Raw genomic sequence first — 18102 nt, forward strand, 5'->3', positions numbered from 1 at the left:
TGGACCTCTTGATCTGGGAGATCTTTGGGCATCTCCTGCTCTTCAATTCTTGAGGTGCCACAACTGGTTGTACATTCAGGCCTCTACCATCTGTTATCCTGGGTTCCCTCAGGGGCAGGATTCTAATAAATACTCCAGGAGTGACAAAGGAGACTCAGGCTTAAGCCAGTGACTCATCACACTCAGGTAAGATAGCCAGAGGTAGAGTGATTGGGAAGTATGGGCAAAAGAGCTCTGAACTGGGAAGTGGCTGACCTAAAAGCAAGTTTAATACATGTAACTAATTGTAGAATATGAAAAAGATAGACTCAACATAATTTATCAGCTGACTGGACTTGGGTAGAGAGGGAGAGGACACATAAAAAGACTGAAGTGGTGAGCTTGGGGGAAGGGTCATGTTGTAAGTAATATGGAAGCCTAGGTAAGTTTAGGGAGGATGATGACAATGGGATGGTGTTGCCTTTGAATTGCTGATGGATATGAGCGACCAGGCAGGAAGTTTCAGTGGACAACTTCAAAATCCCAAGTGAAGCATTACAAAGAAGTTTTTGAAGGAGGTAGGTGGCCATAGATCTATGATTTCATAAATGTAAAGAATACTGCATGTGTTGAAAGCACTTTGACTAATATAAATTGGCAATTCATCTGGGACTTATAGTTGTCTTCCATGAGGTGAAGGGACTAGTCCTGGGTTGATGTAAATTAGAGTTCTTGAACATATGCCATTCTAATTGCCAGAGCAGTTGTCTGTCCTCTGGATAGAGGTATCCAGCTAAGGGTAAACTGAGAAGAATTATGTAATTGCCAAATTGGAAAAGAGTAAATAATCCTCTACTCTAAAGCGAACAAAAAGCCCCACAACGAAATAGCCAAAACATGCTTATCTGATATTTTATTTTAGAATTTAAGTGATGAAGAATCACTCCAAAGTGATCAAATGGGTCTGTGTTGCCCAAGGAGAAACCATAGAATAGATAAGAAACTTTCTTACCCCCGCATTTATGGAGCAGAAGAAAGAAAAGGAATTTATGAAAATGATTGAGAAGGAATAATTCAAGATGTAAATAGAAGATCAGGAGAGGTCAGTGTCATGAAAGGCAAAGGAAAAGACAGTGTCCAGGATAAGAGGAGATTGAAAACTAAAAGTTTTCTTCAGGTTTGTGGAATAAGCTCACTAATGACTTTGAAAGAGATGGGAAGAATTTTCTGTGGAGACCATGGAGACGTCCATGTATGATACCTTAAGGAGTCTTTCTGTTCTTTCAGTGAGAGAATAGGACCAACCTGAGGAAGTAAAGTCTACAAGGCTCACAGGAGGACCTGGGATAACTGAACCTTGCAGGACTGATCATAGAAGTACTCCATGGATGAGGTGAGTCCCAGAAAGGAGCTGGGAAGGAAGAGGTGGCTGAGGCAGCTTGGTGAGGGAGGGAGTGATTGCTTCTCATGGAAGGCAGATCAAGATAAGAAAAGGGGTGCAGCAGGAGAAGTAACATATGGGAAGGACTGAATAATACCATGAACACCTTGCCTTTCCAATATCTTGGGTGGCAGTTACACAGCACTTTCCTTTCACCAGCTCTCTGTGTGAGGTCACCTGAAGGTTATTTTGTTGAGGGAACAGGCTTAGAAGGACAAGAGGTTACACAGTTAACACATACCAAGTCTTGAACACGGGACTTGTTACTTCACCAGACTTCTTCATGTGTGTGTATTTGTGTGCGTATGTATATATATGTATATATATATACACATATACATACATATGTGTGTATGTATTTTTATTAAAGAGCTTAGAAACCCTTAATGACCCTGTAATGAAAAGCTCCCAATAGGAAGGATCATTTGCATTGCAATTCGATTTCCCCATCTCTAAGCTTCCCCTTGTCATTCTAAAGTATTTGCCATTTCCTATCCAATGTCCCTAGGACGTTATATCATTTTCAACAGACACATATTAAACACCTGATCATGATGTGTTCAAGGCATGGTATTGGGATTTCTTTTCTTGGAACCCTCATTACCCTGATTATGCTTTGGTTAATTGGCCCAGAGAAGAATGTACTTTATGGCTGTAAAGGGACATGAGATTAACCCAAAAAACAGGGTGCTGTTCCTGGTGTCAAGGAGCAGAGTTTGGATGACCATCTCTTTCAGAGGTGATTTCTGCAAGGAGTTAGAACAAACGACCTCTGAGATCCCACCCAATAGCAAGATTTGAGACATCTCTTTTCCCCTTGGTTCAGTCAAGATAAATTTGATTTTTTTTTGCTTAACAAAACACACACATATGCACATGCAAATACATAAGCCAATAATAACAACTAAAGGGAAAATGTATATATAGTCTTAATGTAAGTGAAGTTTAACTTGGCTAGACTGGCTCAAACATTTTTAAATTATTTTATTTTATACTTAAATGCAAAAGAAGAAAAGAAGAAAAAAAACATTGCCATGAATACAGCAGTTCATAAGGGAGGATTCAGTATAAAAAATTAAATTTATATTTCAAGAAAACCTACATGATAAATATTACACATTATTTCCACAGCTGCCCAGTTTTTCTTTGCTTCCTTGGTTTTCCTTTGTTCTCTTCTGTGCACTTTTTCCTTTATTTTTCCCTGCCTCACCCACCACCTTATACATATATATATATGTATATATATATATACATGGATATCTATAAATGTAGACATATACATTCATACACATATAGATAAGACCTTATTCTGCTTATTTCCTCCAATCATCTATTTCTCTGAAGGTGGATAGCTTCTTGCTTCATAAAGTCTAAGTCTTTCCATGTTTTTTTTTTTCAAAATCAAGCAGCTCATCATTTTCTATAGCACAACAATATTGCTTTCTGGATTCAAACAGCATCTTTCCTAATAGATAGGATCTTTGAGGTTAATTTCAGCATTTTTAATAGAATTATTTTTTTTTTACTCAAAGTTGTCCTTAAAACAATACTGCTGTTACCGTATATAATGTTTTTTATGGTTCTGCTCATTTCTCTCTTCCTTTTTTGTGGAGGTCTCTCCATGCTTTCCTAAAATCATTGAGCTCATCATTTCTTATAGCAGAGTAACATTCCATCATGAACATAGACCACCATTTCTTTTGGCATTCTCCCCACAATTTCCAGTTCTATAGCACCAAGGAACCAGACCTAATAGTGGTATTGCTGGGTCAAACGGTATAGGCAGTTTAAATAACTCTTTAGGCATAATTCCAAATCTTTTTCCAACAACTGCTTTTAATGAAGACCGTTTCATAACACCAATCTTTGCCTCAACTTTGATTGGGGAATTCCAGTCAATATAAACAAGAAAGATTACAATGTTCTGAGAGTTGACCTCAGAGTCAAGATAACCTGGGTTCATATTCCACCTCTGACATTTGCTGACTGTGTCAGCCTGGGCTGGTCACTCAACTGCTCTGGACAGTTCTGCAAGATCATAAGTTGTAGAGGAAGTGCTGCTCTCATTGAAATTTGATAGGGAAAAATATAAAGTCAGACCTGGGTTAAAAAATCAATTTCCCATATCCAAGAGAGGGAAAATGTGGCATTTCATGTAAAACACAAAAATTGGAGGATTGTCATGGACCTGAAGCTAAATAGTATCCATAGCCTGAGTTATGAGATATGGCAAACCCACAAAGCTATTGTGTCCAGACTTTGGCTGTGTGAGAAAAATACATGTAAAATGGGGAGCATTTTACAACATTATGCTTAATTGTGGTCCCACACTTTGGGAAGGGGATTGATAAGCTGAAAGGCTTCTGCTACAGTACTAGTAGCATGGTGTCTGACTTTAAAATCAGGTTGTATGACAATGGATCAAAATGCACTGGGGATGTTTAGTGTGTCTCCAGCATTTAGCATAACACCTGGAACATAGAAGGGGATTAATAAATGGTTATTGATTGATTGAGTGAAGATGAGCAGACTAAGAAGACACAGGATTGGCGTCTTTGTTCATTTGAAGGGTTGTCCTATGGGACAGACATTAGGCTTTCCCTGCATGTTCCCAAAAGACTGGCCTGGTCTCAATATGCAATCGTGGGAGTAAGACAGATTAGAATAGATGCTGGTGCAAACTTGTTCTCAGTTAGAGCTCTTCACAAATGGGAAGTTCTTCTTTGAGGTAATGCCTGTTCTCCTTTGCTTCCGCCACCATTCAATATCCAAACGAAAAGGGAAACAGCACTGTGCAGCTGAAAGAGGACTTGGGTAGAAGACTGGTGACCTGGGCTTGAGTCTTTACTTTTCCACCTGTGAGATTTGGGGCAAGTTACTCACTGTCCTAGGCCTGAGTTTCTATCTGTAAAATGAAAATTTGGGTCAGATGACATCTAAGGTCCCTTCCAGCTCAGAACCTAGCATTCTACGATGTCATCATCCTACAAACACTGTTTAGCCATTGGTCAGGGATTTCTCAGAGGGGATTCTTACTCAGGTATGGTTTGCACTATGTAAATCCTGAGATTCTGTGATTCCCCAACCTGAGGAAAGAGCGGATTATATGCAAAGTAAGAGAATCAGAACATCTTGTGAACCATTGCCAAAAGCTGGAATTCACTCTTCAATATGGTCAACAAATACTCATTAAAGGGCAGCTAGGTGGCACTGTGAATAGAGCACCAACCCTGGGGTTAGGAGGACCTGAGTTCAAATCTGACCTCAGACACAACACTTATTAGCCATGCAACCTTGGGCAAGTCACTTAACCCCAATTGCCCTGCCTTCCCCCTCCAGAAAAAAGCAAAAAACAAAAACAAAAAAAACCTCATTAAACTTCTTTTTTAAGACATCTAATGATGAACTCTCTACTTCAGTAGATTATTATACCTCTAATTAATGGGGAGGGGGTGATTTTATAGAGAGAGCTAAAACTGGCCTTTCTATAAACGCTGTCTATTGATACCATAATATTATCTGTTTTCCATAATGATAATAATCATAATGTAGATGACATTGATGTAATGCTTTAGGTCTTACAAAGCACTGAGCACATGTTACTTAATTTTATCCTCCTAACAGTCATGGGAGGCAGGTGCTGTAATTATCCCCAATTGATAGGTGAAGAAACTAAGATCAGTTTTAAGTGACTTTCTCAGGCTCACAGGTCTAGTGAGGTTCTGAGGTAGAGTTTGAACTCATGTCTTCCTGACACACATTTAGTGGTATTTGTCCTGTGCCACACAGCTGTCTGATCCTCTCATATATGACAGCCCTTCAGATATTTGAAGGGAAGTATCATGCCCTGAACCCACCCCACACACCGAGTCTCTTCTCTAGGTTAAATATCCCCAGCTCTTTCAAACACTTGCCATCTGAGACCACAAGAGGCCAAAGTTGAGGAATGTCTTTACCACAGACTCCCAGATTTCTATTACTGCTCCCATTTTTGTCACCCACTCAGTCCTTTCATAGTGCCATATGAGTGTAAATTATCATTACTATCTAATAGTAATAATCATAGTAAAAATAATATGTTGTCCACTGTTACATAAAAGGAAGTGTTTTATAATACAAAAGCATATAATATATAAAATATTATTGTTGCTTATAATATATTGATATAATAGGATAAAGGGAACTGACCACAGATTTAAAAGAGTTGGATTTACATCCTGTCTCCAGTACTTCCAAAGGACATATTTAAAAACTTCAATTTTCCTCCCAGTAAAATGGAAACAACCATATCTACCCTACCCACCCTGCAAAGATATTGTAAATAAAAAAGTTTTGTCAGCCTAAAGGTGATATAGAACTACAGCTATGGCTAGTTTTGTAGCAACCAGAATGTATATTCTTTCCCCTATTCAGGAAACTCCAGAGGTTCCCCGTTACTGCTTGGTTACGATACAACGTCATGTTAAGCATGTAAAGCTCTTCCCCAACTGACCATATCTTTCTAGTCATCTTATTCTACCCCAATGTACTTGATGGTTCAGTCACATTATTATACTTTCCATTCATCTCACACAATGGCCCATTTCCCAAGTCTGTGCCATTGAACTGTTTGTCTGCCATGTTTGGGATATCCTACCTCCTCATCTCTGACTCTTTAAAGCCCTGGCTTTTATGAAGATTTAACTCACACACTATTTTCAGCACAAGGCACCCCCCTTTCCAATCTTCCCTACATGCAAATAGAGTCTTCCCCTTTGTAAGTATTTTGAATGTTCCTGTTCATGGACATGTGACCTGTCCCATTAAATGCAATCTCCTTGAGGGCAGGGACAGAGTTTTACTTTTTCTTTCTATTCCCTATAGCTCCTGATGCACAGAAAGCACTTAAAAGCTTGCTGCCAGGTTGATTAATCTGTGCAATCTTCCTCCAAATCACTCCACTTGCATTGTGATGATATGTAATGCCATGAGGACTTTGCTCTTTGTCCCTAGCCTGAAAACCATTGGGAGGAGGCCAACAGGACCCGGGTCCAGGAGTTCATCCTTCTGGGCTTGTCGACGAGGCCAGGCCTCCGTGGTGTCCTCTTTGCTGTGTTCCTGACCCTCTACCTGCTGACTGTCTTGGAGAACACGATCATAGTTCTGCTCATCTGGAGCCACACAGAGCTCCACAAGCCCATGTACTTCTTCCTGGGGAACCTGAGCTGCCTGGAGATGTGTTATGTCTCAGTCACGGTGCCCACCCTGCTGCTCGGGCTCTGGTCAGGGCCGTGCCACGTCCCCTTCACGTCCTGCATGACTCAGCTCTTCTTCTTCATCACACTTATCTGTGCCGAGTGCACACTCCTGGCCTCCATGGCCTATGACCGCTACGTGGCCATCTGTCGTCCCCTCCACTATCCAATACTCATGAGGCCCCAGGTCTGCTTCATGTTGGCCATGGCCTCATGGATGGGCAGCCTTAGTGTCTCTGTGATCAAAACAGCCTGCATTGCTGGGCTCTCCTATTGTGGCCCCAATGTCCTCAATCACTTCTTTTGTGATATCTCCCCTCTGCTCAATCTCTCCTGTACCCATGTAGAACTAGCTGAGCTGGTTGACTTCATCTCTGCCATTGTCATCTTCTATGGTTCCCTGATGTTTGCTCTGGTCTCTTATGTGGCCATTGGGGCTGCTGTGGTGCGTATGCCCTCGGCTGCTGCCAGACTCAAGGCCTTCTCTACCTGTGCTTCTCACCTCATTGTAGTGGGCATCTTCTACTCAGCTGCCATCTTCATCTATGCCCGGCCCAAGCGCATGGAAAACATGGACCTCAGCAAACTGCTATCTGTCATCTACACAGTGCTCACACCCATGTGTAACCCAATCATCTACTGCCTGAGGAATAAGGAGGTCCAAGGTGCTCTTCACAGGACCCTCCACAAAATCAGGATGAGTCCGAGCTCTGCCAGCTAGAGGTACAGCTGAGACTCGTATTGCCTTAGCCTGTTCCAGTAGCCACCCTCCTCCTTCCTGATGATCCTGTCCTGCTCTTACAGTCCTCCAGGCTCAGGGCATCATTGGCATGTTGGATGCCTTCATCTCTCTTGCTTGTCATCCAGTAATTTGTCATCCTTGCTGATCCTTCTCACTTACTTGACCCTAAAAATTATATATATATATATATATTATCACTCACTGCAGCAGAAAGAACTCTAGATGTGAATTCAAAAGATCTTCCTACCAGTCCGAGTTCTGCCACATCTGCATGACCTTGGGTTAGTCTCTTTACTATCGGTCACCTCCATATCCTCTTTTATAAAATGGGGAGGTAAAACTAGAAGATCTTCCAGCTCTATAGTTGTGGTCTTGTGACTTCCACAATATATAGATTCTGTCTCCCTGCACAAATTAGAACCATTACATGCTCTGTTTTTTTAATCTTATTTTTGTCCATATGTCTTTTTGTTTTTAAATGCTCCACTCCAGTGTCAAACTCAAATGGAAATGGATGCCTACATACCACATATGGACTTAGAAAACCACACATTAATATCATCTACGTTGTGCTGTATTTCATTTCTTTAGTTAAACATTTCCCAATTACTTCTGCCTGTGGCTCAGGAGTTTTGCAGCTGCTTGTGGCCAGTGTGCACTGCAAGTGTGACTCCTATGTTCTACTCCTACTGTGGCCCCAGTGTCCTCAACACCAAGGTGCTGAGCCTCCCTCTAAGACTTTTATTATTATTTTGAAATGCAAGTGATTCTCAGGCATTTGTACCTTAATCTATGTGATTGCGTTGCCTTCTTGACAATTGTATTTAAACCACTTTTTGCACACGATCATCACCCATATGCGTTATGTGTACAAATGGTCACCATCCTAATTTAGACCTTTATTGACAATCATCTTGAATATTATAGAGGCCTCCTGTCTGGTCTCTGTGTCTTCACTCTTCCTCAATTCAGTACTCTATATATGCAATGCCTCCTACAAATAAGCTATTTATCTTTTCTATGGCGGTGTGAACAAGATTTAAAATATACCCAAGGAGGAACTCTAAAGCATGTCATCAAGGAGTTGTATGATAGGAAGAGAAGATGAGTTGGTGATATGGCAGGAGCTAGAGATGACACAGGGATACCCATGAATGATCAATCATACGTTGGAAGGAAGAACAGAAGGTCTCCGTCATAGCAAGCAGATGCCTTTTGGTGAACTTTCAGTAAGGTATGGACCAGATTGGCTAAGTGTGGGCAGACCTGCACAGGCCAGCATCTGCAATATTGAAAGAAATTGCCAAATGGATGAGTATGTATTGATTGTCCTTTGTACTTGACAATGGGCAGAGGATGGGTATTTGTCTGCATGTGGACATTAGGTAACATGGATCCAGCCCTGTTTATGTCCTTGGGCATGGTTGATAACCCAGGAATTACTTATGATATGGGGGGGGGGGAATACAAAGGAATGGAGTGACAGTCATTGACTTTTCTCAAGCAACATCTACAAAAAATAAACATAAAGCACGTACTATGTGCAAAATTATGTTAGGCAGTAGAGGACATTTAAATACCATAAACAGAATCTCAGAGTTGTAGGGGACCTTATAGGCCTTATAGTCCAACATGTACAAAGGCAGTAACCACTTCATAGCTCACAACTATGACTATGTCATGCAATATTAGCTAATTGTTATTGAATATATTCTAATGGTTTCAAAAGAAAGTAGAAAGGAGATGAAATCAGGAGGGCAGGAGGCTTCTTGGTGACCTTCTTGGCCACCATGAAAGATCAAATTAGCCTTGGTTCTGCCTGCTCACCAGTCTCTGTGCGTCTAGTTGGAAAGTGGAGCCATGAACTCTAAAGCTCCATTTAAGGAGAGAGCTCAGCTCAGGACATCCCATTTCTCACCTGGCTGCACTTTGAAATGTATTTGGCTTTTCCACCACAACACCTTTCCCCCTTTTCAGCTTCCTTTTATGTGTTGTCTTCTCTCATTTTATTGTAAGATCATTGAGGGCATCTTTTTTTGTGTCTGCATCACCAGTGCTTTGCACAGTACCTGACACATAGGACCCACTTAATAAAGAGTGATTGAATGATTGACCATAGATCAGGGTATTCTAAGGCTGAGGAAGGCAGAGATATATTGTGCTCCTGTGAGAGAAGAGCTGACATGGCAAAAAAAAAAAACCAAACCCAAAACAACATTCTCTTGATTTCTTTTCTCCAGGATTTTTTGGTGTCAAGGAAAGAAGAAGGTGGGCTGTGTAGGAGGGGTAATGGATATAGCTAGATGGCACAGTGGCTAGGGCAGTAGACATGGAGGCAGAAAGACCCACTTCTATAATTTTGCATCATACACATAATAGCTGTGTGACCCTGGGCAAGTCACTTCACCTCTGTCTGCTGCAGTTTTCTCATCTATAAAAATGAGGATAATACTAGCACCTACCTCACAGGGTTGTTGTGAGGATGTAGCGGCAAGCACCCCAAGTGTCCTCAGGGTTTGCTGCCACCACAGGTTCTTGGATCTGCTTTGATAAAGGAAAGCAACTCAAAATGGGTTAACAAGCTTACTTTAATCAGTCAGACCATTTATCGTTTACCTTGTTCAGGGGAAAAAGGTCAGCACCCAGAACTTCAAAGGCAGAATTATCAAGACAGAAACAGATCAAGTAGACAACTTTCCAAACTGTCCAGCCATTACATCCATACCCAATCAACATCTGGGTTTCAACATCTGGGTTTTTCAAAGCCGGGGGGCTCAGGACAATGGCTTTCCAGAATCCATATCAAATCACAGAACATTTCTCAAAGTGAGCCCCCAAAACAAAGCTACACATCAGGGCTTATATAGCCTTCTCCTGGCTCAGAGAATGTAACAACCTTCTGGACCCACTGGCCAATCAAGAAGTATCTACTGAAATAGGTGCACTTTAGCCTAGGGGCAGGGAAGATCTTTAAATTTGCATTTCCATTACAGAGGACCAGCTGAGACTGATAATATACATAAAGTGCTTATACATGCTAGCTATTATTCAGAAAGCAATTATGTTTTGGAGATCAACAGCCTTCAACTATATATTTGGAAATGCTTGCTGTATTTTGTATTTGTTAAGTTCAGAATGAAATAATTGATTGGTTAAAAAGAAAGAGGACAAATAGTGAGTGTTATTTGTTGCGGTGAGACTTCTTTGCCAAAGTTGGAGAAGGAATTTATGTGGATGAGAAGACATAGTCTTGGAGGCAAAAGGCAGCTCTCATGCCCATCAGGTTTGCTGTAAGGTCTCCTACATCTCTGTTGTCATTATGATGTGTAGTATGATATTCAAAAATCACAGTGTCTCATAAGGTCTCACATCCAGTTGCCACCAAGCTCTTACCCACTTTGAAGATGATAACAATATGCTGTATAGATATCTGTGCCAACAGACTCTCCCTCTCCCCTCCCTCTCTTCATCACACCCTCTCCCCCTCCCTCTCTCCATCACTCCCTTTCCTCCTTCTCCCTCTCTTTCCCATATCCATTCCCTTCCCTAGACTTCCCTTACTTTTATGAAGAGTCTTAGTCTTAGTAGGTAGTTACTACATAGATACCATATGGCCCTCATACATGGCCAATGGGGGAGCTTAATTTGGCTGAACATGCATATTTGTTATAAGGGCATTCTTTTTATTTTTATTTTTTTTTCCAGGGGAGAAGTGGGAGGGAGACAAACTAAATGCCTGTTAATTCAAAAGAAATAAAATTTATAATAAGATATACTGTGTGTGACTAAAACACCTTTAATTTGTGGTTTCATATATGCATCTTTAAAGGGGATAGAGGTATTTGACTGATTAGTTTCAGGACACAGTAACAGCTGCCATTTTTATAAGCTTGAAGGACTTGGAGGGCGGGGCTTTACACATATTGTTTCAATAACTTTTGGAAGTAGTTATTGTGGGTGTTCATGCCCCCATTTTAGAAATTCATTTTTGTCTTACTCTTTCACCATTTTAGATCTTAGGGGAAGGTTCCTAATAACACTGTTATATTTCTGGATCATAAATATGCTCAGGGATGTGTGAGGCATTCAGGAGGACCAGCACCTATGGGTGACAGCTTGCCAAGCCCTTTTCAGGGCTGCCCCTCCACTTTGGTGTCCACCTCTCAGACTCTATGGCTCCAAGAGGCTGTAGCCTGTTCAGCAGTCACATCCCAGTAAAACCATCTTGGCAGATAACAAGGGGTCTCAAACCCTTCTGGGAGTTAGGGGGTTGTCTACCCCAAGCATGACAAAAATTTGTTCCAACAGCCATAAATATGATTGCAGCAGGTGCTGTGGAGAGATGAGAGCTTGGTCAGATATTGAACATACCAAGGTCATTCACTTTATCCCTGGCCATCACCAGTTGTCCTGACTTTTGTCTTGCTACTGGGCTTTGATGACTCTGGAAGTCAGAACGAGTTTGATGACAGAGTTTTATGTAGCTCTGCCTCCCTTCAATGCAGCACATGCATGAGTCAAGATATTATTCTTCAATGTCATTGGTCCACTTCAAAAAAGGACAGAAAACAACAACCTGTGACTCCAAGGAGCTGTGACTTGCACAGTGCCCACACTCCTGTAAAACTGTCTCAGCAGACAGGCTAAACCAGGTTGAGGTTACCTGGAAGACTTCTAACTTATAAGAGTCAGGGGAATGTCTACCCCAAGCATGTCAAGGCTTCCCCTGGTAGAATGTGTGAGTGAGGACAGTTTGTTCCACTGGCCATGAAGGGGGCTGAAGCAGATCCTGTGGAGAGCTTAGAGCTTGGTCAGACACTGAATACACCAAGGTCATCCAGTGCACCCAAGGCCATCATCAGTCTTCCAGATTTTTGTCTTGCTCCTAGATTTTGGTAACTCCGGAAGCGACAGTGAGGTGGATGACTTGGTCTAACTCTGCCTCATTTACATCCAATTTACAGGCAAGTCAAGTCATCATCTTATGAAGAACAAACAACAAAGTGATCTACTTTCAAAATCTAATTCTAAAAAAATTGTTTGTTATAAATTGAGACAAAATATCATTTGCTCATTTCATTACTTATCCAATAAGTATTATATCTATTAAAAATAAAATTCATATGTTTTGAAAATGCTGATTTGATCACTTGGGTGGCTAAGTAGATCACTAGACTAGAAATCAGGGAGATCTAATTTCATATCTGGCCTCAGGTACTTACTAGCTTCGTTACCCTGGAGGAGTCACTTAACCTCTGTTTGCTTCAAGCAACTGTAAAACAGGAAAAATAACAGCACCTCCTAACAGTAGCTCACAAGACTGTGAGAATCAAATGAGAAAATATTTGTCAAGCCTTTAGCAGAGGTCTGGCACATAGTGGGCATTTAATAAATGCTAATTTTCTTCATTTATACTAGGTGATTTTCTAAGGTCAATTCTAGCTATAATGATCTATTTTTTTTTCCAACTGAGATACTCTGAGTTTAAAAAAAAATACTTACTTCACTGTCACCTTAAGTCCTATGCTATCCTGAATTAATCCTGGTTTCATCTGTAACCATTATAAAGATGTCTATTCTTTCCCCCTTGAGAACTACTTTTGTTTATTCTGTCCTTTCAAGATCCTGCAGTTAGTTCAGTTCTCACTTTTATTCATTTCCTGAATTTTTGAGGGAGAAGTAAATTTCACTCTTGATTTAAGATCTGTAATATGTTTATAACCTACTTACATGCCTTTCTCTGAGTGTGCCAGGTAGTTTCTGATTCTGCCTCTAATTTTCAATGTATTTCTCTGGGTTATGCACAGAGTAGTCTTTTAAGAAAGGTTTGCTGAATTAACAATTTGAAGATTTTGTTTAATTTTCATGTGCTTTGGGGGCATACTTATATTTTCTTATGATGTTTAACATCCTTGGGACCCTTACACACAGAGGGACCAGGCACTGGACTTGGGTGAGGTAGATCCAATTCTGAGGCACACGGAGGAGTCAGGCTTTTCTCATACAGTCTAACTCATCATTCCTTCATCTCACAGTTCCAGGAAATGTCTCTCACATTGCTTAGCTTTTACTAATATAATATTAATGTTGACCCAAAGTAAATTCGCAGGATGCTTCTTGAAAAGATATCCAATGCATATCAAGTACAGGATAGCTATTTCTTCCACAGCAAAATAAGTGCTTAAAACACAAAGGAGTCATAAGTATGTACTGACAAATATTTAACTCAGAAAAAGTAACCCATAATTTCTATTACATTTTCTTAGAAGGTAGTAACGACTTCAATTCAAAGGACCAAAAACAAAGCTCACAGACACAGAAAACACACATGGAACTCAAAAAGACTCATAGAAACTCTCAAAAATATAGGACCATATTTTACCAATTGTCTACATTATATTCTCTCAGGACATAAAAACTTCCTGGAAGACTGATGAGATGCATAAAAAGGTTTTCACTCGCTCTTTCCCGTCTCTCAAGATGACGGACAAAAAGCCACCCAAGGAAAAGGTCAAAAAGGAAGTTGTAGCTGACAAGGTCAAAGAGTCTTGGAAGCATTGCAGTCGGAACCCAGTCCTGGCCCGAGGGATTGGTAAATACTCCAGGTCTGCAATGTTTCTCCGGAGAGCCACGTGCAAGCGGAAATTCGCTGCCCCAAAACCTGGGTTGAAAGAAAGAAGAAAGAAATAGTGCCTGGTACTATCTCAAAGCCTGTTGGTGGTGATAAGAATGGAGGAACTAGAGTGGTAAAGATTCGCAAAATGCTTAGGTATAACCCTACTGGATATGTGCCCAGAAAGCTGGTAAGTTATGGCAAAAAGCCTGTTAGCCAGCGTGTGAGGAGACTTCGAGCTAGCATCACCCTGGGCACCGTTCTGATCATGCTCACTGGCTGCCATAGGGGCAAGCGAGTGGTTTTCCTGAAGCAACTGGCTAGTGGCTTGCTGCTGGTGACTGGATGTCTGACCATGAGCTGTATTCCTCGAGAAGGACGCATCAGAAATTAGTCATTGGCACCTCTACCTGGGTTAACCATTCAGGTGTGAAAATTCCAAATTATCTCACTGATGCTTACTTCAAGTAGAAGAGGCTCCGTAAACCTAGACACCAAGAAGAAGAGATTTTTGACACAGAAAAAGAAAAATACGAGATTAGAGCAGTGCAAGGCTGATCAGAAAACAGTAGACTCTCAGATCCTACCCCCAAATCAAAAAAATTGCTCAGCTCCGTGGCTATCTGCGTTCTGTCTTCTTGCTCTCCAATGGACTTTATCCTCACAAACTGGTGTTTCCAATGCCTTGCAGAGAACACTTTTGAAAATATTTGCAATAGCTAAAAAAAAAAAAAAGCTTTTCACTTTCCCCTCAGTGTGAACTTTCCAGGGAGGAGCTCAAGGTCCAGATATTCTGGTCAGTCAGGTATTTATGGTGGAGTAATCTTCTCCTAGAAGAAGATACATGCAAAAAACAAAACCAAACCAAAAAAACCAAAACATCTCTGGCTGGCAGCAAGCACCCATTAACTCTAGACCTCTTGAACTCACAAGTTAGATGCCAGTGCTGGAAACATCTATCTCAAGATTGGTCTTTGATTACCTGTGCTAAGAAAAAGGAACCCAAAGTGGAAGAAGGAGCCAGGGTTAGCGTTGGGCTCACACATGTGCTCATTTGTCATGTCTGAGGAGCCATAACAGCTGCTATTGGGTAGAGAGAGGGGGAAAAACCTCTCCTCTCTGTCAGGAAAGCCAAGGGACAACTGTTGGAAGTTACAAAGGAGAGCAAAAGTAGAAGGTTTTTTTCTACTTTTAAAGCCTTCTTGAGATGAAGTTTTTTTTTTTTTTACATAGACTTCCATCCCCACTGATGGAAGAGTTTGGTGAAGATTTCAAGTAAACAACTATACATATGAAACCAAAATTCTGGGGAAACAACAGAGCTAGTATCCAGATATTGGAATTATCTACAAAGAGCTGAAATTGAACCAATGGTTGGAGATGAGAAGGCCAAAAGACAAGGGAGAGAGAGGAGCCAGGACAACTCAGAACCTTGGGAAATAACCATGACCAGTGATCAGGAAATGAATGATGATTCAACAAAGGAGATAGAAAAGGAGTGGTTGGACTGGTAAGAGGAAAGAATAGCATCATGTAAGTCAAGGAACGAGATGGAACCTAGGAGATGTCCTTCTCTTACCTCTGTGACCACTCATTCTTAGTACCCTTTGTAGGGTTATATCATGATGTCCCAGCCTTTGTCTGTGGTTGTAACCTAGGCCTTTGGCCCAGTCCCCTTTTTTCTTCTATTTGAATGATATTGCCATGATCTCATCAACTTCCATCCCTATGCAGAAGATTTCCAAGCCTATCCATTTCATCCTTGTATATCCCCTGACCTTGCATCCCACATCCCCAACGACCAGTGGACATTTCCTACATCCCAGAGGCATCGCTAACTCACCATCGTATCCAGAACAAAATTTTCTTTCCTTCCAAACCCACCCCTCCTCCTCTCTGTTGATGTCAAAGGAATCACCATTCTTCTAATAACTCAGGTTAACAATCTTGGAGTCATGTCTGGTGCTTTACTCTGTCTCAATTCCCTCACCCCCACAGGTCGTCAACTGCCAAGGTTTATCTATTCCATCTCTGCATGATTTCTAATATGTGTCCTCTTCTCTCTGCTCATGTAGCCGCCATTGTAATTCTGGCCCTCATCATTTCACCCTGAAACCATTACTGACACAGTTACCTAATGCTTTTCACTACATCCAAGCACAGTCCTCTCCAATTCATGCATGGCACAGCAGCCAAATTGATAATCCTAAGGCATAGATGTGAACACGTAATTTCTGTCATTTCTAGGATCAAATAGAAATGCTATCTAACATCTGATACACATCATATTTGGTTTTCACCTTTTATTGTGACTGGTAGTAGAAAAAGCAATGACTTTAGAGCAGAGACCTGGATTCAAATCATCCCCCTGACATTCCCTGTGTGACTTTGGGTAAGTCATTTAGTGTATCTCAGTCTCAGTTTCTTTATGTGTAAAATGAGGGGGTTCGAATAGATGGTCTCTAAGGACATTTTCAATTCTGAGTCTATGATCCTATGATTCCATGTAGCTTTTTTTCTCTTACACTGGTGTTTAGCCAAGGAATGCATTCTCTCCTCATCTCACCCTCCAGTGTCACTTTCATCCCTAAGCCTGGGATGGTAGAAACCCTAGTTTCCTTCAATGCTTTGATCTATGTCACCTCCTACAAGGGGTCTTCCCTGATTTCTCCAGCTGTTGGTGTTCTGCCTTCCAAAGTCTTCATGAAATCATTTTGTAAACATTGGATATTTACTTCTGGGCACATGTTATTCCTCCAGAAGGAAACAAACTCCTTAGGAGAGGGAATATTTCTTTTTCTGACTTTGTATTCCCAGTTCCCAGCTCAGATGTAGCCACTTCATAAAGTATTGGATAAGGAACAACATTGGGAAGAGACTGATCCAAAGTTGCCCCCCAAAAATTAAGAATGAGGAGGTAGAAAGGTCATTGATTAATCAATAATAATGTATTTACTCCTTTTTCTATAGTGTCAATAAAGCATCTATTGAGCACCTACTATGTACCAGGCCCTATGCTAAGCCCTGAGGATACAAAGACCAAAAGGCCCTGCCCTTGAGGAACTCAGAGTCTAATGGGGGAGACACCATAGAAATCATATGTACTAACAGGTTATAGACAAGGGAAAATGGAGAGAATCCACAGAAAGCACTAATGTTAACAAGTATTGGGAAAGGCTCCCTGTAGAAGGTAGGGTTGTAGGTAGGACTATAAGGAAGCCAGGAAATAATGAGAGAAAGGGGTCCAGGCTTGGAAAACTGTCAGAAAAAAATGCCCAGGGTCAGGAGATGGAGTGTGCTGCCAAAGGAACAATGATGAAGCCTGTGTCATTAGATCTCAGAATATATGGAGGGGAGTGAAGTGTGAAGAACACCGGGTAGACAGGAAGGGAAAATGACTTTGTGAAGGGAGAATTTTAAAGACCAAACAAATGATTATATATTCAATTCTGGAGGTAATAAGGAGCTGGGCACATAGGAACGGAAATACAAAAGTGAAAGTATCTGTCTTTAAGGAGCTTAAGTTCTGTTGGGGGGGGTGAGAATCAACATATAATAATAACAGCAAACATTTAAGAAACACTTTAAAGTTTGAAAAACATTTCACATGTATTAATTCATTTGTCCTTCACAACAACCAAAAATAAGGTATGTACTATATTTATTCCTATTTTACAGATGAAGAAAGTGAGGCTGAGAGAGGTTAATTAATTTTCCCAGGGTCACATACCTAGGAAGTATCTGAGAGAGAATTTAAACTCAAGTCTTTGAAAGGACTTTGAAAGGATGTACTGGCAGATATATCTGCATTAACACTTTCTTCACCACTTTCTTAAATCTAGACAACCTACAAAATAATAAATCAAACCAATTTGAGGTTTTGTCAGTTTCTGAGATATCAAAGTTCACACTGAAAATTTAATAATCAACTTTTTTTTGCCTTTTGGAGGGCAGTTGGGGTTAAGTAACTTGCCCAAGGTTACACGGCTAGTTTTAACTTTTCTAATTCCTATAGGAGATGTCTTCACTCTACCAGGGGTCTTCCCAAGTCTATCCACTCTACTACTAAGCTTCATATTTTTTAGTATATACA

At 40.8% G+C, this 18102-nt stretch overlaps 1 protein-coding gene across 1 annotated transcript; it reads left to right on the plus strand.

Moving 5' to 3' along the window:
- Positions 1 to 6412: 6412 nt before the first annotated feature.
- Positions 6413 to 7375, plus strand: LOC138166043 (olfactory receptor 6Z7-like; the record flags this gene model as incomplete). Its single annotated transcript, XM_069094500.1, has 1 exon — positions 6413 to 7375. A coding segment is annotated over one exon (963 nt), but the record flags the coding sequence as incomplete, so codon positions are not given.
- Between the last annotated feature and the right edge of the window lie 10727 nt (positions 7376 to 18102).

Source organism: Petaurus breviceps, unplaced genomic scaffold (genome assembly GCF_028583685.1).
Source record: "Petaurus breviceps papuanus isolate PSGF00001 unplaced genomic scaffold, PetGlider_PUasm1.0 219220, whole genome shotgun sequence".
NCBI lineage: Eukaryota > Metazoa > Chordata > Mammalia > Diprotodontia > Petauridae > Petaurus > Petaurus breviceps.